This window comes from Pieris brassicae, chromosome 9 (assembly GCF_905147105.1).
Source record: "Pieris brassicae chromosome 9, ilPieBrab1.1, whole genome shotgun sequence".
Taxonomy (NCBI): Eukaryota; Metazoa; Arthropoda; class Insecta; order Lepidoptera; family Pieridae; genus Pieris; species Pieris brassicae.
This window is the reverse complement of record NC_059673.1, coordinates 1,678,265-1,702,161: the sequence shown is the minus strand read 5'-3', so window position 1 is coordinate 1,702,161 and position 23,897 is coordinate 1,678,265. Positions and strand designations below refer to the sequence as shown.

The following is a 23,897-nucleotide window of genomic DNA, read 5'->3' as shown; positions in this document are numbered from 1 at the left end:
TGTGTAGAAAAGCTTAAATGACAGCTGACTTGTGTCAAAACGGACGTTTCATTCGCAACAGTGGTCATACATTATTATGATAGTCAAGATCTAAGATAAATGAACCTGCTTAGACTGATTAGACATTAAAATAATTTATATTCAAGCGATATCAATCGACCGACTGGTTTGACAACACGTTGATAGATTTATCTTTAGCGAAACAGATAAATCTCATGCATATTTTGATGTATAGATAAACATCAAAATATGCATGGATTTTACATTTATCTAAATGTTAAAAAGATGTCGTGATATCTTACGTGTTATCAAACGAATGTTCGATTGATTTCCGGGATATTTTTTTTCCAGATTTGAGGACTGTGTGTGGTGATGTGACCCCACTGATATGGGGACCCACTGAAAGCTAAAAGCCCCATCTGCTGCTGCTATAAACGGAAGGCACGGAACAGTTTCTCTTAATCCGTGTCTCTGGCAAGAGTTTATGCTGCGCTACTGCGAGCTCAACTTCTAAGCTGCGCAATCTGGAGCTGAAGCTGGAATTCGAGTATAATCATGTCGCCGCAGGCCTGTTTCGCGTTGAGGGTCGGCTTCTGGATGCCCCAAATCCTCTCCGCGTTCCCTTTAAGTACGACGGCCTCACAGAATGCTTCAAGGTTACATTGGCCCTCAATATCAGCCTCCATCATAGCTATCACTATGGTGGGAAGCGACTGATACAATTCGAAGGAAAGACCAAGCCAATTTCTAATTAACCTTTATGACGTAATTATAGTTTTATCTTTAGTTAATTAGCCACAAAAAAGACATATAATGAAAGTCTTGCGGGTGAGGGTGAGTAACCCAAGTGTTCTCCAAGAACTCGGTTTATTTGTACCTTGGGGATATGTGAGATGGCGAAGACCAAGGTTGTTGGCGATACCAAGGGCCAGAATCAGTTGAACAGATCCCGTTAACAAAGACGTTGCCTACTGAATGCTGTCTCAGACTCTCTATCAACATTAGCGACACTATCGACTTATCGACATTTCTCGAGAATATCTTATTGCCATCGGACAGTAAGGATAATGTATGTAGTTCTGTAAATAAATAAAAATGCTATGAAGCAAAAGGAATTCTCAGAGTCGTTAAAAAATTACGAAAATAATTTGTTAGTAAAATAAAAACTTTCGTTATTTTTACGTATCGTATCGTAATTGTGGAGTATTTATTTAACCATTTGCGTGTACAGTAAGGATAAACCAATGTAGGCCAGCGTTAAGATAATGATGTTACGAGTTTTTGTTTATATACAGGGTGTTCCAAAAATATTTCACATGTATTCACACAAACCGCAATTTATCCCGAAATATAAATATTATTGAAAATAGCTAATTGCAGTGATAGCAATATTTTAAGTGCTTACCCAAGTCCACTCGCGGGTCTTCTTAAACTTCCATTAAAACATTTATAATAACAAAATGTCCAACATGACAATTAATACCAGGGCAATATTATTTCCGTTCAGTTGCCTTTCAGTCTTCTACAGATTTCATTCGAATACTACATGGAACTACGCTCATCTAGAAGCACGCTGCAGCTTCACCACTTAGTCGACATCTTCAAGTTCCGCACAATTTGGATCGTCTTTCTCGTAACAGCAAAAGAGTGAAACGCCTTACCCCCATTTTCCCTAGACAGTTTAATATGGTTGCATTGAAGCAGTGGTGAAATATGCATGTCCAGGACAGCCGTCAGGTGGAATTGCACCAAAAAACATCTGAAGTTTAATCACCCTGTACACACATGCCGCTAACCGAGCAAAAACGGGCCCAATGTTTCACACACTCGCGCACGTGTTACTATGTTAAGTGTAAAAATATTAACAGTATGCTTTGACAGGTTTATTGAATACCTTCGAATCTGGGTTAATTAATGGAAAATGTTCATTTATTTTCATGTTTTTAATTGCTAACTAAAGAACTGTTATACGATTACCGACTGTATCTAAGGCGTTACTCGAATTTATTTGTTACGCTTTAATCTTTCGTTCTAAATTTTTCAAATATGTTGCACAGAAAAGTCTAATCAAGTTTATCATTAATTATTGTTTCGGAATGTACGCTGTGCTGAAAAAGTTCGTGTACTTTGCAGGCATCTGGGTGCTTTGAATAATACTTATACTTTAAATAAATTACTCGCGTACAACGCGTAATAATAATAATAATAATCAATGGCGCTACAGCCTTTTAGGTCTGGGCCTCAGATTTCTGTATCTGTTTCATGATCGTTTGTGAATTGAATAGGCAAGTAGGTGATCAGCATTCTGTGCCTGACACGCACCGTCGACTTTTGGGTCTAAGGCAAGCAGGTTTCCTCACGATGTTTTCCTTCATCGTTCGAGCTAATGTTAAATGCGCACATAGAAAGGAAATCCATTAGTGCACAGCCGGGGATCGAACCTACGACCTCAGGGATGAGAGTCGCACGCTGAAGCCACTAGGCCAACACTGCTCTATAATGTAATGTACAACATAAAAGCGCAATGATGTATTGTTGATTGCTATGTAAAGAATAAATGAAATGTAACACTTCAAGAAAGTGCCTACATCTAGCCATACTCTCGGTGTGTAACTCCCATGATTTAGGAAATCGCCATGCTTATATAAATAAGAAAACCTGAGTGAGCAAAATGATGCCTTGAGCTCGTACAGTTCGCAAAATCTAATATTTATCTTGACAGTAATAAATATATGTATGAAAAGCTCAAAACCCACTCGGTGGACGTGTCTGGAAGTAAATAATGTAATCATTTCATGTTAAAACTGATATGGCATTTTTAAAATTGATTTTGGCACGACAGCTATGTGGAACCAGTTGCCCGCCACAACTCACGTACTAATTCTGAAACGGCCGGCAACGCACTTCTGGCAATGTGAGTGTGGTCTTACTAAACCGTGGTGATTCTTTCCGTTTAATGTTACAAAATTTAGTAAATTCACAAAACAACACTCTCAAATACAAAGTATATTATACGCTCATACACATACTCATACATGCGCATAATAAAGATCTTATACGACTTTTATTTTATTAGTTGTAAAACTAAGACTTATGCTTTTAAAAAAATGTTTTAAACATACTCCATGTACCACAGAATTGTAATCTAGTTGCACAAAACACAGAATCACGTTGTATCACGTCACAAACATATTTCTGTCATGAATAAAGTTTTATTATTATTATTCGAGACACAAGTGAGTGACCTATAATTAATGATTCACTATTCGAAGGTCAAATTTAACAAGGATCAATAGTATCCATTAATCGAATTGTCATATTAACGGCTATTGGCATCGCACCATCGTGATCGACGATCCATAGTTGATGTTTTTTTTTTTTTTTTTTTTTATAAAATAGGGGGCAAACGGGCAGGAGGCTCACCTGATGTTAATCGTGTTTATTGAATTTTGATTGTGTATAGATAAAATAATTAAATTGGATATATGGCTTAATTTAAACATGAAAAGTCTATGAGGTTCTCAAATTTCTAGTTCTCTGTCAGTAGAGGCTCTTAATTTATATAGTTCTGTGGAGGCTCTCTAATTCATTGTTTCTGGCATTAGTTTAATCATAAAAATGTGTCAAGGAAAATCTTGTCGGCATTTAAATATAGTTAACAATTTCCCGCTCGGCTAAATATTTCCATATTAAATCTAGCTTCCAATTAACAGATTATTTTTTGCCACCATTATATGAATATTTTAATTATATTTTTCTATTGATCCAGTTCATTTAGTATTATTATTAGTTAAATGCGTTTAATTTGTTTTTATTAACTAAATAGTACTAGCTTTTAATCTCATCAAATAACATAATAATATCCTCAATATGGTCAAAATCAGCGACATTTTTGATAGTAGTCTAAATCCCTTAAATCTTTTCTCTTTCTTTCTTCTTAAATCCCTAAACTACGCTTTTAGCGAACGTCGAGTCGACTTTACAAGTATTTATTGAATAAAATAATAATTTGCATATAGTCGTGTTTCAGAATTGGGTTATCACGTTTCGCAATCATTTTATAAAATTACATTCATTAAAATAATTCAATTGTAGTTTGTTTTATAGTATCGAAAGTAGGAAGTTGTTCTTTTAATTGTTATGTATGTTAGAACACGGTCGCTACTGTCAACTGTTATTGTCATTAAATGTCACAGAGCCCATAAATCAACGTCAAAGGAAATTCAGTTAAAATCGACGAATCGCGAATCTGACATTGACATCCACGCGGTGGGAGAGCGTGGCGTTGTTCCGACGACCTGGTGCAGCTGGACCCGGCATGACATGAAAGGGAACTTTGGAAGGGGTAACCTGAGGCCTGGGCCTCTCGTGAGGTTTTTATACTTAAAGAGTTAAGAATTCGTTCTATAGTTCTATCTATAATTATTTTAATGTAAATTTTTTGCATATAAAAAGGCTTATTAATAGTTAATGCCAAATTAAATGTTATGCTATGTTTATAATGCTGAAGAGAGCTGTAGTCTCCCAGTGTAACTCTGGCGATAATCACGCTTATAAAATTAAGAAAGACTAATTGAGCAAAATATACAGCCTTGACTCGTAAACGATATAACATGTACCTTCCGAGAAATGACCTAAAAAACTGACTCTTCGAACACGTGCTTGAAAGCCTAAAAAGAAACTGAAATATCCAATTCTAACTCGTCATACTCATTAATCTGTCGGTTAAAAATGATGTCTGTCTTTATTAACAATAGCCATAGGCATACACAACCTCCACCACCCTTCCGAGCGGTGGCTTAATCCCTTGGCCTTGGGTAGAGATGTGGGGTCAATCGGTATTTTCTACTGCAATAATCATAGGAGTTATTCGGATCAATACCTGCAGCTGAGTTTCATTATTGGACGTTAAGGCAAAATACGAAGGCCCACCTATATCAGTTAGTCGTACGTAGTCCACAACTGAGCTTTTCTTAAGTCAATTGTTGCCACGCACCACCACTATATGGAGCCAATAACCCACTGAAGTATTTCTGAACCTATATGACTTAGAGTGATGACTTTTTTAAGAAAAGAGCATACGAAACCGGAAACGCATTTGCAAGCCTTCCAGTACCTATGGCCAACGGTATGACTTATTTTGATGACATTTTATGTGTTTAAGTGGAGTCGAAAATGATTTACATTATTAGATTTTTTGTATGTAAGACGTGAGTACAGGACAACGTTTGTCGGTTCCGCTAGTATTTATATTTTCATGTGAGCGTCCTGCCCATTTAAGGACTGTTTGCTAAAACACTTACCGCTTAAAAACACGCCAGCCACTAACAGGAGATGAGATTTGACATCCATTTTGAAGCACTTAACAAATTCTCAATTTTTTTTCAACAATCAATGGTCCATTGTGTTCTTCTGTAACAAGAGAAACAATAACATAAATAATTGAAAAAACAAATGTACTAATTAAATTAGTAGGCATCCGGTATCAAATTAACATAAATGTGATTAGATGTAAAATTAAACATAATTTGCATAAAATATATATAGTTAATATAACTAAGCATTATTATATATTATTACTATTCAGTAATAATATATAATTATATTCATAATATTCATAAAATATACAGCATTTACAATTTTCTTAATCTATATTGTTATAATAAATTTGTATTGGTTTATTGGTTGGTATTGAATCCCTTGAATGTAGACGTAAACAATACGACCTAATGTTTTTACACGCTATTTGCAACGGTTTAATTGACTGCCCTGACTTATTGTCGCTTTTACTTTTTCACACCCCTTTATCATACTATACAAGGCAAACCCAACTATTCCAGATTCCTCGGTCTAATAAAAACTATTTACGTAAGTCAGCCATGTATCGTATACCTAGATTATAACACAAATTGCCAGCAAATATATATTTAATGTGACTAAATAATGATTTAAAAAATATTTAAAAAACTCTGGTATATTTTATTTGCTTTGTTGTTTTTCCTTTATATTAAATATTTATTATAATGATCAATGAATCTTAGAACTAAGAACTTATAATCTAGAATTTAGTATTAATTTGTACTTTGTTATGTTTTATGTATAAATAGGTAAAACTGTGCTTTATGTTTATGTTTGAATGTGTATTCCGTTTTTGGCTTTTGTGTATAATGTTATTGTTTGAATATTGTTTAATGAGAATGTAGGAATACTTTAATAAAATAAAAATTTAATTTAATTTAAAAAAAAGAGTTTGGTATCTGTGGCAGTACCTTTAACGCTGGTAGCATTTCCTCGCTGTATTGCGATACTTATTTGTTGAGCAAGCAAAGCATCAGGTCTGAGGTCACCGGTACTATCTACCAGGCACCAACTTAAATCTTTAATTGGCGCCTGTGGACTTGAACCCCACGGCCCAAGAGTCTCTACTCCAAAGGGTACAAAATCAAATTTGTAGGAAAGACTCTGAGCCGTTTATTATTTCCCGCCTGCTCTGCGGCCTTAGCTTTCGTGCTTGTTTGAGGTGAGACTGGGCTAATGTGTCCAACAAGCATCCCATAACAAAGCCCGTCCTGTCTTCCAAGGCAAAAAACATCAACATTTAATCCAGCCGCTTGCCATCATCTCTAGCGATGCCTGTTGGCTCCAAAATGGTTGGAAAATAGACGGAGGCAAGAGTGCGGCGTATCCATATTTATAACAAATTGAAAAAAACGTAGTAGTCTTCAATAAAAGTCTCGAATTAGTTGAATAAACATATAATGTATATGAAAGTTATTATTAAACTTATTCAACGGAACCCAGTTTCTGGTGCAAAAGTTTTAGTAACTAAACTCATCTTAAACGGCTGGATCGATTTAATTGAATTTTTTTGATGCGTTTGGGTGGCCCCTAGATGGTTTAGATTCACAAATATCAGCCCGGCAGATGCTGCAGTTGGTAACTAGGTTATTTATCTATACAGCTAACAAACAGTTTTGAGCTGAATGAGCAAATGCATGTTTTCGTAATTTAACCTTAATTTTCCTGACATTTTATGTGTTTAAGTGGAGTTGAGAATGATTTACATTATTAGATTTTTTGTATGTAAAACGTGAGTACAGGACAACGTTTGTCGGTTCCGCTAGTATTTATATAGAAAATGAATTAAAAAGCTAAAATAAATTAAAAAGTTTGGTCCCTGTGTGTACCTTTAAGGCGTTTCGATGTATTATATTTGTTGAGCGAGGAAAGCAGGTTTTATTTGTGAGTAGTACAATATCATTATGTTTTTATTTATTCATCTTTAAAATATTTTTACAATAAAGTTTTTTTTATAAGCAAAATTTTTTTTAGCAATGGACGGTAGTTATCTAACATTGATTACCATGTCAAAATTTGGTATGCTCATCATCGCTCCAGTGGCGCAATTGGTTAGCGCACGGTACTTATAAGGCAGTGGCCGTGAGCGATGCCGGGGTTGTGAGTTCGAGCCTCACCTGGAGCAAATTTTTGGAGACCATTCGATTCGATTATACGACAATACGTTCTGTTGATCTCTGTTCAGATAAATTACTCAGCAATATATTAATAACAAATTATCGCCAGTTTTTGAGAGAGCAATAGTGAATCTGGAAGACGATTCTATAACAAAAGGAGATGGTATATGTTTAACTTTAACTGAACCAAACACGATCACAAACCGCAGTCAATACTTAGTTAAATGTATTTAATATTTTTTTCTTTCGTAAATGTTTGAACATGTATTTCAACTTGTGTATATCTTTAGTATAATCTATTAAATAAAATTCTAGTGTCACAATGTTCGTTCCCATACTTCTCCGAAATGACTCGACCCATTCTTATGAAATGTTTTATGCATATTCAGTAAGTCTCGGCTACTATCTATCTTTCAAACCCCTTAGTGACAAAGGGTATCCCAAACAATTTGTGATAAGTAAAAATTGGTGATAGCTAGAGCTATCTTATATATATTTTTTCTACACTAGATATTCTCTAGAAACTATTTACATGGCAAAACGTTTGCCTGGTCAGCTAGTTGTTTATATTAACGCGGCAACGAATAGTCAACAATCATCTTACACTTGTAGCCAATAGATTGTAAAACGTCAGTTTTGCTAATAACGAATGAGCCCTCAAATTCTTCATACATTGATAAATTGTAATATAACATTCTCGTTTCCGTAAACAATGGGCCATCAATTATATTATTTATAGGTAAAAGTTGTGTCAACTTAAAGATTCAATAAATAAGTCGAGTTACAGTTTTTGTTAGTCCAGCATCGCAACACTATAGAATTTAACGTTTCCCTTTATTTTAATCGATTAACAATAGTTATTTGAACATAACTCCACTACTTCACGCTCATATACTTTTTAAAATCCTTACAAGAGTAATTCAAGCAAGAACATCTAGTCTAGGGAGACCTGTCCCCTCGCACCGTCTTAACGGTTTAATGAAATTGTAACTTAACAATTGTCACCAAAATACATATAAAGAAAAATTTAAAGCTGACACTTATTACTAAAACAAAGATTTACGTGGTTGAGACGTTTGCACATACCATAAGTGAATGATTGTGATCATGTAATAAAGGATGGATGGGATGACAAATGCTAGTCTATAGCAAAAATTAAAAATGTTTTCATTATTCTTGGACTAGTAATTTAGTTTCTTCCTACTTTAGTGGACAAAGCCTCTTGGTAATTATTGTTTTAATTTCGTTTAATAACTTAGGCTAAATATTGATCTATTAATTGCTAAGTCTACATAGAATAAACATGATCAAAGCAGCATAGACGAACCTTACAGAATCTAGACTTCGTAAGTTCCACATTGTTTTCTCCGACCTGGATAGATTTAAATTTACCGTTTTCGATATTAACCCGAATGGCTCTCATTCTCATTATAGGCTTTCTATATGTGAAAGGTGTTACTCTTCAGTAAATAGGTGTGTTATTGCAGTTTACTGTAATATAACATACATTAAATTTGTTCGTAACATTTTTGTGCAACGCGAAAAACAAAACAGCACCGTTACAATATTTTTATCTCTTTCATGATTAGCCACATACATTTCTTGGCCAGTAAGAGCGTTGCTCGTTGCTTGAGAGTGAATAAAAATTAACCATTATAACGGGAATAATTTGAAGTGTGTAAAACAATGTATACTAGTATCTAGAAGATGCAGTCTGAAATTTGCCCATACACACAAAGAATTTTACACCACACGCGAAGACATACAGACAAGATATACACTTCGACACAAAAAACGCCTAAACCTACCATCTTCCCGATTACAAATACATGCATCAAGCCCACTAGTCATGTCAATCAAAATTTATAATAAACTACCGGAGACACTAAGAAATGAAAAAAAGATACATATATTTACAAACAAACTAAAAAAACTTCTTATACGTAAATGTTATTATAGCGTTAATGAGTACCTAGAAGATAAAAATATAGCTTAATTTCATGATTATTAATTCCTAAATATACAAAATTCAATAAATAAAAAAATGTTATTCTATGTAATTGGTACTAGCCGGGAGTGTGAAGTTTTATGTGCTATTTTTTTATTGTGTTGCTATTAGCTATGTTATATAGGTTTCGTAATGCCTTCTTTTGCTGTGCCCTAACAGGGTCCATAATATTGTACTTAGCTTTAAGCCTCATAAACATCTTTTGTAACGTTATAGAATGCAAATAAATACATGAATACATGAATACAGTTCTAGGCTAAAATGAATGTAACATAAACTTAGGAAGAACTGGTATGAAAGGTTTTGTTACCTGTACTATCTTTATAGAAACCTAGTAATCAAGACCGTTCGATTATAAAAACATTTCCATTGTTACTACTGCACAGAACATAAATAAAAATAAATTTAGAAGGATTTTTGGTAGATGTAGTAGTAAAATTATTTATTGTACGCAACAAGAAATTACATTACATTTCAAAATGGCGACGGTAGTACCAATTTTAGCCGCTGGCCAAGAAATGTATGTGGCACTGGATAGTCAGTGATCAAGCTTTTAATTAGATTTATGTCGATTTTTTGGGTCTAAAGCCAGATGATTTTCTCACTATGTTTTCCTTCATCGTTCGAGCGATGTTAAACGCGCACATATTTGTTTTTTTATTTATTTATTGCAAGAATATGGTACAAAAATAATATGGTGGAACAATCGCAAGTTCGCATATTGCCACACATAATGGCGTGAAATTTGTCTCAATAGTAATTTTTCATTTTACATTAAGAGTCATATCAATTCTTAAATTATTTGTATCATACATATTTATTATTATACGTTATCAAATTAATATTAATTATAATGTTTCACGCATGTAATCATTTACTGGGTAATACATTTTTTTTAAATAGTATCTTAAGTCGATTTTTTAACTCTCATCGGAAGATATTTTAATGATTTTGGTAAATTATTGTAATCGGAAAGTCCATAGCTACCGGGATCGAACTTACGGCGATGGATGAGAGGCACTGAAGAAATTAGCCCAGCAATGCTCTTAATATTAAAAAGCCTCTATAAATAATTTTCTTTACAACATTATTTAGTAAAAATAACGTTAAACCTCGAAACCAGTAGCAATTCACACCCATACTTGATCCGTTAAAAATCATTTAAAACCCCAATCTCGCCAATATCTTATTTCACCTCTTTCTCAGAATATACCTTGGACCTTTTTATTTTTAAATCCGTGGAATGCCGACTGAAATATGCCAATTTTAATTGAAGATGCAATAATAACTTTGATGGGATTAATTTACAATATTTGTGTCGGATAATATACTTATTATATATAATTTATTATCATTATATAGCGAGGATCAAAAGTGGAAGAATTTGGAGGATTTTCGAGGCCTTCACTTCGTCGAGGGTCGTGTTGTTAAACACCAAATTCTTTTTGAAAGTTATAAAAACGTAGTCATACAATTTAAAAGTCGCTTCGAACGTCTTTGTTAGGCTAGACTATAAACATTTGTAGAAATAATTTTAAACGACGAAAAGGGTTAATGAAAAATGTAATCTTGGTAAACTTGATAAAGTTTTTTTGTATATACATAGTTGAAATAGCGTGCTGGGATACGTCCATACTTGCGAAGATCCTATAACAATACACTCGGTGAAGCGTTAGTATTTATGTTTACCAGTTTCTCTCTGTGTTGGGGGTAATATCATATATTTTACGCAACACAATGGTTTCGGAATAACTGTTTCGGTTGATCGCTGTACCGTTGAACGTACACTGCTTTACATTTTAACAGTCGAGATGGAACGGAACAGGAAATACTGTTGTGAAAATGTCAAATAAAATACTATTCATTACTAGTTAGTGTTTTATTTACAGCAAAACAAACATATCTTACTATAAATATATTAGACGGTAACCAACGAAGTTGTTCACAAAAAAACATGTGAACGCAACGAAGTGACCTATTTTAAATTAAGAACGCGTAAAGGTTATTGACCTCTAGGTTAAGTACGTTGTAAATAACACCCTTGACCAGTTTATTGTCCATAAGCGATATAATGAGTAGTTTTTAAAGGGGCCTTAAAGAATCTTGTAATTTCTCTAGTGTGGATTTTATTGGTTATTTATTAGGGATTACCGTTTTCCTCCTATTGCAAAGAGAAAAACGGACTTGTTAAGTTGACATTAACTATAATTTAGTTTCATATAGATAGATAAATTCTCTCAACTTTCGCTTCATATATAAAAAAAGTATTGAAGAAAGATTTTAATGACTCGATTTAAAAATATATATTAATTATTAAGGCATTTTGAAATTTAATGAGATATATATGTATTATGTATAAAGAAATAAAACTATATCTATCTATGGTTATGATGAGGAAAATTCTAGAATCTGAAAAAAAAAACATTTTGAAGCAATTTAAATCCATTATGTCCGACCTACAACTTGAACCGTACCAGGGTCGCATGACAAAAAAGAAGGTCATCTGATAGCCTTGAGCTTGACCTGAACCTCAATAAGGAAAGTTATAATGGTCAATATTGCACGACTTTTGTCGTACATCGTTAAAGCGATCTTTATCTTAAGATTAATTAATGGGCGTAATTTTAGCTGTTTTAGCTACGAATTATTTAAAAAAAAAAGTTTTAAAAATATTTACGATTTTTCATTTCCCGATATTATTTTATTGTCATATGTTTATTTGTTTTAAATAAACAGATTTAGACTCTGTTTACATTTTTGACGTGGCGGGGCAAATTTCGTGACAACAGATCACAGATTATAAAATGTTTAACGTACATGTTATGAATTTTTGATTTCCAAAGAACAGACAATTTACTAATAGATAAAAGTTTACTCTTAAATACGCACATACAAGCAGTTTCATTTTGAAATCGATGTAAAATTCGGGTTACGAATAAAAACATTCATACAACACACATTGACAAATAACCACACCAGTTCAATACAATACGAGGCATACATAAGGTGACCATTTATTATTTGACTCAAAACGGGACATTGGTTTAATATAGGTCGAATAAAAAAAATCGCTTTGTCAAAATCAAGTTGGCTTAAAAGTTACGAATTGCAATATGGACCCAAAATGTTATGTTAGTTGAACAGAAGAAAACATTTGTTTTTATATAGCTGGTGACGATTTCAAATAAACTCTCAGCTTTTTTTTACATTCTGCTGCTCAAATTTTGCGTCTAACAGTTCACTTCGGGGACACCGGGACGTCGTAATTGGAAAAAAGGAAAGTTCAAAACGGCATGTCTGGTCACGTTAAGCATACATCATTTTATCGCTAAGATTACTATTAATCATAAAAAATCGTAATAAAAGGTTAGGATTTTTTAGTCTTTATATGTTAAGTTTCGTAATAATACTTAAATGGTATAACCGAATAGCTTGAGGCCTAGTAGGTATGCTATTATTGTTGCACTCTTTAAAAATAAATATCATTCATCACGTATCAATCCCGTATGAATGATGTAATAATTATAATTCATGTCAAATTAATTACCTTGAAACAGTGGACTACATCAAAGTCAAAATCATTTATTCAAATAGGTACATAATGTACACTTATGAATGTAAAAAAAAAGATATATACATTAAATGCTACTAATTTTACATTTACTGCCAGTTCTCAAATCAAGGGCGTAGAACGGCAGAACTGGCAATAAACTCTCCGCCACTCTTTTTAATAGCCAAGTTTTTTGTATTACACAACGTTTGTAAGGAGCTGCAACAATTACACCATGTTCCACATGACATCTTAAGTAAAAAACAATAATAAAATAAATTAAAAAGATTTGTTTCAGATTGTCAAGGCATGGTGAAATAGGAGCACGCACTTACAACTGCTTCAGAGCGTAAACTTTTAGAATTAGGTTGTAGCTAGTGGATAAATACCTTCTGAATACAAATTATATAAAGCAAATAAAATAAATAAGTTTTAATGAAACTTAAAATTTTAGTCATCTCTTGTCAGAAAACAATAATTCACATTTGCACAAAGATTTTGTATGTATTAATTTTAACAGACACTTATCTCAATTAATTAACTTATCGCTATATATTTTTTTTTGAAGGCTTAGGATTAATGAATTATATTACAAATTGACTGAGAGGTAAGTGGAGAATGGCGCCCGCGCCACATCTGGCTTAAGATACCTATTAATATTATGAAATTTCTTTTAATTACCCACAAAACTTTACCCCCTATCCATATCGATGGTGTAATTTTAAATTTTAGCCGTACAGTAAAAAATTTGGGGGTTTTATTTGATCAAAATTTATCCTGGGAGCAGCATGTTAAAGAAGTTAGCCGAAAATTATACGGTGCCTCCAGTATCCTTCGACGTCTTAGTAATTTTCTTCCCTTTAGTACCAAAACCTCACTGGCGCAATCTCTCCTCCTGCCTTTACTGGACTACGCCGATTCCTGCTCCTCCGATCTTAACGAGGAATTGCTAAATAGACTGGATCGTCTCCAAAATTTCTGTATCAGATTTATATTCGGTCTAAGAAAGTACGATCATATCTCTGCGTTCCGTAAGCGGCTAGGCTGGTTGCCAATTCGTCAGCGACGCGATGCTCATGTTCTTCATCTCCTATATTCCATCCTGTTCAACCCTAAAACTCCTTCCTATCTCAAAAATGATTTCAATTTTTTGGGAGCCCATAACTATAGCTTACGCTCTTCCGAAAATTATACCCTTGAAATCCCATCTCATAACTCCTCCTTTCTTGGCGATTCCTTTAAGGTCTCCGCAGTTAGGCTATGGAATTCACTTCCCGTCCCTATTCGCTTAGCTCCTTCTTTATCTTCCTTTAAATTTCTTCTGTACAAACATTACCTGTCCACATCGTATCCCGAACTTTCTTACTAACTACTAACTGACGTGAGACTTATCTTAAATTATCGTGATTTATGTGTCTTTTTACTCTTTAATGTATCTTTAATATTTTATTCCTGTTTAGTTTTGTTTAATAACTGTGTATTACATGTATTTTGCACTACTTGCCTATCTTATTTAATACATTTTTTTTTTTTCTTTACTCACAGTGGTTGCCTGGAAGAGATCGCTCGTAAGCGATAAGGCCGCCAGTTGCCCTCCTTTTGATTTAATTATGTTAATTTTTATTTTTATTTTGTAGTGTAACGAAGTGTAAATAAATAAATAAATAAAAACTGTAAACCAAGACGGCAACGTCTACATCACGCATTAAAATATTGTTAGTGGAAACTGTTTATAATCTATTGTGTTTTTCACTTCAGTCCATTTATCCTGAATCTAATTAGACTCATAGCATCCAAGTTCCTGATACGTATACAAAAGCGTGTGCTTAGTGATAAAATCGTGATTTCTAAGGTTCTTTTTTCCGATGATTTCTGATGCTGACCCAACTCCGCATAGGGACTCGCATGTCTATCATATGCCTACAGCGAATCCTATCTTATTTCGGCCATACAATGCGCAATGGCGATGAGAAATTGAAGAAACTGATTCTGGTTACTAGCACAGAAGGCAAAAGATCAAGTCCTCATAACTGTACACTGTCGTAAGAGAGCCGCTGGAGAGAAACCGATGGAAGCTGATAGTCCGCTTTAGATATTTTGACCACGACGCTCAGACATAAGCTGCCGATTAAAGGGAGAGAGAGTTTTGATTTAAACCAAATTAGAAAACATGGACTGTACGTACAAGTTGTTCAGATTGTTTAAGGTCGTTGAACCCTACGTATTTATCAAGGAAAGGGCATTGCCTAAGACAAAGATTGTTTAAAAACTAACTAGTTTCAAATTTTAAAGTTCAATTTCGACAATAATTCATGTGAATTATCTAGGCCCATTGACATTATCTCTGTACGTATTACGTGAAACCGCTGTAATCCTACAATAATCTTAACAACGTAGAGCCGTGCACGTAAGACAAAAAACGGTATACAGCAGTGTAAGAAGCAGAAAATCTCGTAATCTAAATCTTACATTAGCCATACTGTATAGTAAAAACGTTATATTTTTTTATCATAATACCTTATCTTGTTTTTGTTGTTTAAAAAAATATAATTGCCGGTGGAGCGTGTCTGATAACGTTAGCGATAGGTTTCGTGTCCACTGTATGCTTTATTCTATATAATATTAATTATACATTCAAATATTAGCTATCGTATTTTTAAAGAGCTCATAGTATAGTAGTTTTCATCATTGGACGTCGAGGTAGAATACGAAATTCTAATCGACGATTCTTCCTAGTTTTTTAAGGTAGTTTTTGCCGAGCACCAACACTATATACCAAAATATTATACCGTAATTTGTATATTTCGTTACATACATATTTATTTACTAAAATAGATACAATATCCTTACATTATTAAGCCAAACGATAATGTCGAAAAATCAATAAAAATCTTATCTTATCTTAACGTTTAGTTAACAATAATAAATAAAATAAAAGATGTAACTAAATTATATATAATTAAATATTTTAAGGAATTTATAATTAAGTTTGTTACGAAAGAGCTGGAAACCCTGACACAGGTATTTTTTACTTAAAAGGGTTCCCAAATCTTACACATTGTAATGCGATTGTACTTAAAATGAATAAACACATATTTAATAATTTAATAATAAAGTTACATTAGTAGCAATTACTCCATGATATTATTTGTCTTGGTCGTGGTGATTAATAGAAAATTAGTAACAAGAGGGGATTTGTTGGCTTACTATCCACTTTCGGGCTAAAGTCTTAAGATGGCTCAACCCAAATGCTCTCCAATCCGATTCTTTGTACCTAGGGGATATGTGCACGGTGAAGGCCAAGGTTCTTGTGATATCAAGGGCCAGAACCCTTCGATAGCTTCATGTGTTCACATAGTTCACAGTAGCGATATTGTGTATCTTGTGTATTTTTCGACTTTATCGTTTTAGTTTAACAAGGAAACTCAAAAACAACTTTATTCATATAGGTAACCATGTACACTTTTAAACGTCAACAGAAAATATATTAAATAGCTTCTAAATTTACATTTACTACCAGTTTACAAGTCAATTGTCATTGTTTGTGAGGCAGGGCAGCCATAAATATATGAACTAGTCCCAATCATCAAAGGATAAGAAACATTTAAATAATCGTTAAAAATTATAAACAAGCTTTATTGATTAGGGGGCGTTGAAGTATTACGTAACGAATTGGGGGGGGGGGGTCCTCTTGTAAAACATTCCGATGTGGGACGGGGATTGAATTACGCGTTATTGATAATATTATTTTCGACTTTCCAGTACTTTACGCTAAATAATGGTAAGTTTTAGGTATAAAGAATCACTGGGGGTGGTCACGAAACGTTTTACTATTGGTTACAGAAAAAGTTACGGTACGTTTAATAGGGGGGGGGGACAAGAATCTCAAAACATTGCGTGACGTAATACTTGAACGCTCCCTAATCAATAAAGCCTATTTATAATTTTTACAGAATTCTCTAATTTCGCTTGGGATATTTTTGTAAATTGTTAAATAATATAACAATTTTCATAAAAGATTATAAATTTTATATTGAGTAAAAATTACTTATAGCGAATCCTTTACTGTGCGAGCAGCTTAGCTTGCGGTACTGTGCTTATTGAGGTACCGTTCCAACAGCTGTGTCTAGACTACGTTAAATGCTACAATATCTTATTGTACTTTATAGCTAAACACTTTGTATGTATATTATGCAAATGCTAAGTTATAACACAAATTCTAGGACGTCCATTCTCTGCGTAAAAGATTTCCGAAGACAGCTTATTGCTGTATTTACTTAGCATTGTTAACGAAACGTTTACTTCGATGTCAAAATCGCAAGGAGCGGAACTTTTATTTGTGGTAAGAAGGTGGTAGAAATGGGTGGGTCATACCGGAGGGATCCAAGTCACCCAAGCCCTCAACTGAAACCCTCAAGATGGCCGCCTAAATCAGACACATAAGAAGAATAATTGCAGAGGCAAAGTAAGCTGGAATTACGTAAAGTGAAATCAAAAGAGCTGCCCAAAACCAATTACGCTGGTTTTCTACACTAGTGGCGCTCTGCCTCGCATGTGGGATATAGGACTTTAAAGCTAGTAAGTGTACAAGGTATGAAAACAATAAAAGATGAAAATGTAAAATAGGCGGTAAGTGTGCAAAGTTTAAGAAAAAAAACAGCAAATAATTATCTTCAGAGACATGATCCTCACTCATCGATATCCAGATTGAGCATCTGATAAACGAGCAAGGTCTGAAAATCCACAATTTGAAATAATTTTTCTTTGTTTTTATAATATTTTATTTTATTTCGTTATGTTTATAAGCCGATTGTTGATAAGCTGTTTATAAACAAATAAATATGATTGAAGAATTGGACTTTGAACCCGTTATGTACCCGTCTCCTTGTGCACATATATTTAATTATACATCATTAAAATTTAATCTCTGAGGCCATACTTAAGTTAACGTGTCTTTGTTTATAACCAGTAAAATTACGCTTCCTCATACCTTAAGCTCATAGTAAAAGCTCGCAAAACATTTTACGAAGAATTCTCATTACTGTTATTAACAATTTGATCTACTTTTACAACTGGCTTTTATTCTTTAAGCGAAAAACAATCGTGGCAGATGCCAAGACGAATAATAATAGTTTAGTAAAAATTGTATCTATAATAAAAACTTATACATTTAATAGTAATATAGTAACTGTATAAAAATATGTTTTAGCATACAATTTATGCATGATAATGACGTGCAACAAACAAAAGAAGTGCAAGGTATGCATATTTTATACTATTTTCAATCAATTTATATCTGATTTCAACAGAGTTTTTATTCATTTATAAGACTGGTCGAACTTGAATTCGAGTATGCGGTGATGTTAGTTATTTCGACTATGTATTTGCGTGTTCCCACGAGAATGTAAGTGCGTGCTCCTATTTCACCATGCCTCCTGCTGATGTCATGTGGAACATGGTGTGATGGTTGCAGCTCCTTACAAACGTTGTGTAATACAAAAAAAATCTTGGAGATTTAAGAGTGGCGGAGAGTTTATTGCCAGTTCTTCTCTTCCGTTCTACGCCCTTAATTTGATAACTGGCAGTAAATGTAAAATTAGAAGCATTTAATGTATACTATTTTTCTATTGAGGTTCATAAGTGTCATTGTGTTACCTATATGAATAAATGATTTTTATCTTTGACCTTGACTTTGAAGTAACATAGTATATAGTAAGTGTATAATGATATGTAATTAGCATACCACTTTATGCATGATAATGACACGGAATAAACAAAAGGAGTTAAACGAAGCGAAGGAGGTACTACAATACATATTATTAGCCCTCGACCGTAGCTTCGCCCGCGAATTATTCGTGTATTAGAAAATGAACTCCCTCGCATTTTAAGCAAGGAAATTGAACTAGCTAAAAGCTATTCAGAAACTTTTTTATAAGCTTCAATGGCTCTTGAACGTTCTCTCCTTCTCACTACGTTCATATAATTTTGAAGGTTTGGTTGAAGCTGATAGACCTGTATGTCCTGTGCAATAATCACAGGATATTATAATTATTAAACAGAGACAAAGTAAAATATCGTTCTATGTTAATAAAACATGACATTTATATATCCTGGTAGATAGTACCGATGACTGCAGAGTTGGTGCTTCCCGCGCTCAACGAATAAATATCACAATACAGCGAAGAATTGCTGCCAGCATCAAAAGTACCAAAATTATTAAAAAGATTAATCAAACAAATTTAAAAGTTTGGTGCGTGTGGTAGTGTACCTTTAAGGCTGGCAGCATTTACTCGCTGTATAGAGATACTTATTTGTTGAGCCAGGAAAGCACCAGCTCTGGCGTCACCGGTACTATCTACCAGACGCCAACTTAAATCTTTAATTAGCACCTGTGCACTTGAACCCCACGGCCCAAGAGTCTACTCCAAAGGGAACAAAGTTGAAGGAAATACTCCTATATTTGAGCCGTTTATTATTTCTTGCCTGCTCTGCGGCCGCCCCAGCTTTCTTGTTTGTCCGAAGGTGAGACGAATATGAATTGTTAGTTTCTGTTCTAAATTCAAATAACTTTGTCAGTTTCGATTCAAAGACATCCGAGTACCGTTAGAAAAATATTATATTCAACGATAGTCCTGTTTGAGGTCTCTATGTCAAGAATGACTAGACGAAAACTGTTAGCAAAAAAAGTTGACCCATAATCTTATTAAAACTCTTTTACAGCCAATTAAAGCTGTCATGTTTTTGCTGTCAGCGTGTAATGGACAATGACTTTTTTGCTGGCGTAAATTGGCACGTACGTTGTAACCGAGCGACTTTTTCGTCGCAAGTAAAATATCGCGGCAGACACATTTTTAGTTCTAAAGATCTAGGAACAGCTATGGAACATTTAATTATATTATGGTTTAATATCATATCTATGAGCCTAAAATATTTGTTTTAAACATAATATCAGCGAAACGTATAGGACGCTCACCTAATTTAGTGATACCGCCCATGGATACTCAATGACCTTGAGCCTTAGTCGAATAGGTTCGTAAACACTTCAGTGGGCAGCTGGTTCTACGTAGTGGTGGTGCTTGGCAAATCCTGTTTTGCTCAGTATTAGAACGACGGACGTCGAGGTTATAAAATAAGTTCACGCTTAAAGAGAAAGACACGGACAGCAATACACTTCTAACGTATTATTATTAACAAAAGACTTAATCTTTACAGCCTTTACTAACCATAGACAATCTTCAGTTTAAAACTTAGGTAAATAAAAATCTTCTAGGACTTCGGATATTCTGTTCTGTACATATCACGCATAGTTAATAAGCGTTCTGTATTTTAGTGTAATGTTTACGGAGAGTATTTGTATGTATATTAATCTAGAATAAATTAAATAAATAATAGTATATTTCACATAATAATACACTATATTTGAAAACCACTTAGTTATCAATGTAACTATAGCATTTAGGAGCGCAAAAGCTAAAAATAATTCTACAATTTATTTTTATTAACGTTAAGCTATCCAATAACTGACCGGGTTTTTACCTCGTCGTTCTCCATAAACGTTGTTTGCTCTCCGATTCAAGTGTTTTACAGCGTCTGTATCAACTCGAAAAACGTGCTTGAATAGAAAACATTAACTTTTCTATTATAGGCAGTATGATACAGCTACAAGCTATCAGCCAGCACACAAGAAAATTAAATTAAAAACGCAGTCGCTCGTTTACAAAACAACTCTCACATCATCAAATAAGCATTAAATGATAATGATTATAGTATGATTTGAAAGTGAACACGGCCATGGAAACAAAATAAAATCATGATTGTTCCGCCGGTTCACAATGACATTGCTTTCATTGCAATTTGGAAGCTTTTTATGAGCTTAATATGTATATAATGCTGTGAAATTCTAAGATTTAAGTGATTTACTTAAAAAACGCTTTGGTGTGCTGAATTTATAAGGAAGTCACAAAGTTATGGAAATTTACGCATGTATTTTACGCCGGCTTTTTCTCTCGGCCTTCACCCTCTGTCTACTTTGCCGACATCTACTGAAACTGTATAATGTAATGACGTGGGTATATTGTTTAATAGGTGATATTTTTATCTTAGATTACTTAAGAAACATATCTATCTATCTTGTAATTAAAAAGGCTTTAATATAGAAATATTTGTTTGTTTTCTGGCTGCATGCACTGGCTAGTTTACTAGTTAAAAGATATAAATAAATATATGTTATTTTACGTATATAGTTCGGATTGGTAATAACTGTAGAGGAAAATTTATGAAATGGTTTAGGCACCACAAGCTGGCACAGTTAAAAGCGAGAAAAACATTTATCATGCCAGAGGATATACTTAAATGAAGGTCCCTAAATCGAATTTGTTCGGGAATACTTCAGTGGGCAGCTGCTTTCACATAGTGGTGGTGAAACTGCCTTAAAAAGGCTCAGTTGTGGAACGACAGACGTCGAACAAATACTATATATACAATTATTCTGATTATATTTCATATATATTTATAATAAATGGGTTATAATATATTCAAAAAGATGCAACGCATGGGCCAGGTATCACAAAACCTGAGCACAAAGCTGGGGATCGTCAGAGGTGGAACGGGGGTCGCCACAACGGGGTCGAGAGCCATTTGCCATCACGACATATAGCAAACAAACTATTGTTAGCTAATTTTAGTTAAAAAGTTAATAAAATAATAACAATAAAAATAAAAATGTATCTTTTAGAATATTCGTGTTTAATCATAAACATTTTGACATTAAAAATACTAATTAGTTTTTCTCCTCATGTTAAAAAACCGTAGACAACTTTCTCAATAACAATAGTCATATTGTTATAAAAATGAAAGTGACGTGTATAATTTATATGTCATCTTGATGATCGATAATGATCTATAGATCTCAACGTAATCATAAATTGAATGAATACTACGCTCACTATCATTTTAAATGTTGCTTTTATTAATGTATTTGATAATAATATTTACAAGAAAGTTCAAATCAAAATCGATTTAATACATTAATTTAATTATTTTTTAATAACCTACTAGCTTTTGCATTCTGCAATCCTCGAGTGGATTTCGTATGGAATCCGTACTACTAGTAGACTTGGTCCTGTTCATATATACAGATGCGGCCTTTTTAATATTTAAGGATTATTTTATAATATTAGGAATTTGCTTTAAAATTAATTTTAAAGCAAATTCTACTGGATATATCTAGTCTGAACTGATCATTTGATTAATTGAGGAATGCAGACAGCGGATGTTACGTTTATCTAGTGCGATCAATGTGGATTTTGTTGACTAATAAAAAGTGTACGCAAAAACTTTTTTCCGCATGGTAAAATGAGAGCAGTATCGCCGTAGCGGCTTCGGCGTGCGACTCTCTTCCAAGAGGTCATAGGTTCGATCACCGCCGCAGCAATGGTGTTACTACGTGCGCATAACAATCGCTCGAGTGGTGAAAGAAAACTTCGTGAGGAAACCGGCAAGCCTTAGACCCAAAAAGTCGAGATGAGTCACGCACAGCAGGCTGATCATACTTGTCTATTGCATTGATAACTTATCATAAAACAGATTCAGACCTACAAATGTTGTAGTACCACTAATTTTTATGTATTTAAAGTCACGTCAAATATATTATTTTGATTAGTATAAGTTTCTTTAAAAAAAGGTTTTTAATGTAAAAAACAGCTGTTTGGTCTCCGTCTACAGATTAAGATTGCTTAAAAACTTTCAAAAACTCTAAACGTATCTCACAAAGATATAAAAGCTGACCAAAAAAACGTATAAAGGGAGATATTAAGAGCTTTAATGACGACGGAGTAATCAAGGTCTAACAAAGGGACAATGCCACTGGCAGACCGTAAATGTTTCTTTTATTTTATTAAAAGCACCTGCGAGGTGGTGTCAGCTTGGAACTATTTTAAGAAAAAATTAAAATAAAATAGACATCCTGTTATAAGGGTGAATAACCTTTCTTCCCAAATCTACCATAATACCTAGTATTGTCTTTTAATAATATAACTTTTACACATTTAAAGAAAACATTTTTTTAACGAATTAAAACTATATGTATTATTTTACATAATTTTGAATTTTTTCCGACGTTTCGCGTGCTTTACAGTGTGTGTGGTCACGGTGACTGAAGACACCTGGGATCCAATAATATCCAAATTAAAATATCAAGACAAACAATCCGCAAAAATAGAGGACACCGTGAGTCATTTTTGCAAAAACCCGTCATCTTTTAGTCGATATCAACTCCGGGGAAATAAATACAGAAAATACAACTTTCTCTACAACTGTGATACTTTTTGACATTCAACACCTTTTGTCTTCAGTCACCGTGACTACGCACGCTGTAAAGCACGCGAAACGTCTTGAGAAATTCAAAAGTATGTAAAATAAATATAGGTTTATAAAAATACATAGCTTCAATCCGTTAAAAGTGTTTTCTTTATACCATAATACCTGTCTGTTTAATCGAGGTTTCGGAGGAAAAATAACTTCTACAATCGCACAATCGCTTGCCTTCTTTGGAACTCCAGAATTGTATTGTTTTGTTTTTTGTTTAATAAACATTACTTTAACTAAAACTACAAATTGATATAATCTGAAATAATAACTTATCATTATTCGGACAAATCCTACTTTAACACCGAATCGTGAAAAACTTAGGGTCCTTCAAAAAAAGAACGTAGCAATTCTTAAAAGGTCTGCAACGCACTTGCGACCCTTCTGGCAATCTCAGTGTAAATGTATCACTGAATATCAGATGAGCCACCTGCACGTTTGCCACATAAAGAAACTAATTATATGCGATGTTGTCTGTAGTCAAATATTTTTTCATCTG

The 23,897-nt window shown here is 33.7% G+C and overlaps 1 protein-coding gene and 1 non-coding gene across 2 annotated transcripts in view; one reads left to right on the top strand and one right to left on the bottom strand.

Moving 5' to 3' along the window:
- Positions 1-23,897, bottom strand: part of LOC123714658 (serine protease inhibitor dipetalogastin) — a 63,213-nt gene that overhangs the window by 25,366 nt on the left and 13,950 nt on the right. The window contains exon 2 of the mRNA XM_045669020.1: positions 5,304-5,412. Within this exon, the coding sequence (XP_045524976.1) occupies positions 5,304-5,352 (49 nt within the window). The 5' untranslated portion in view covers positions 5,353-5,412. The remainder of the gene's footprint in view (positions 1-5,303; positions 5,413-23,897) is intronic.
- Trnai-uau lies at positions 7,392-7,483 on the top strand. Its single transcript is given in 2 exon segments — positions 7,392-7,429; positions 7,448-7,483. It is a non-coding gene; the product is annotated as a tRNA-Ile (tRNA).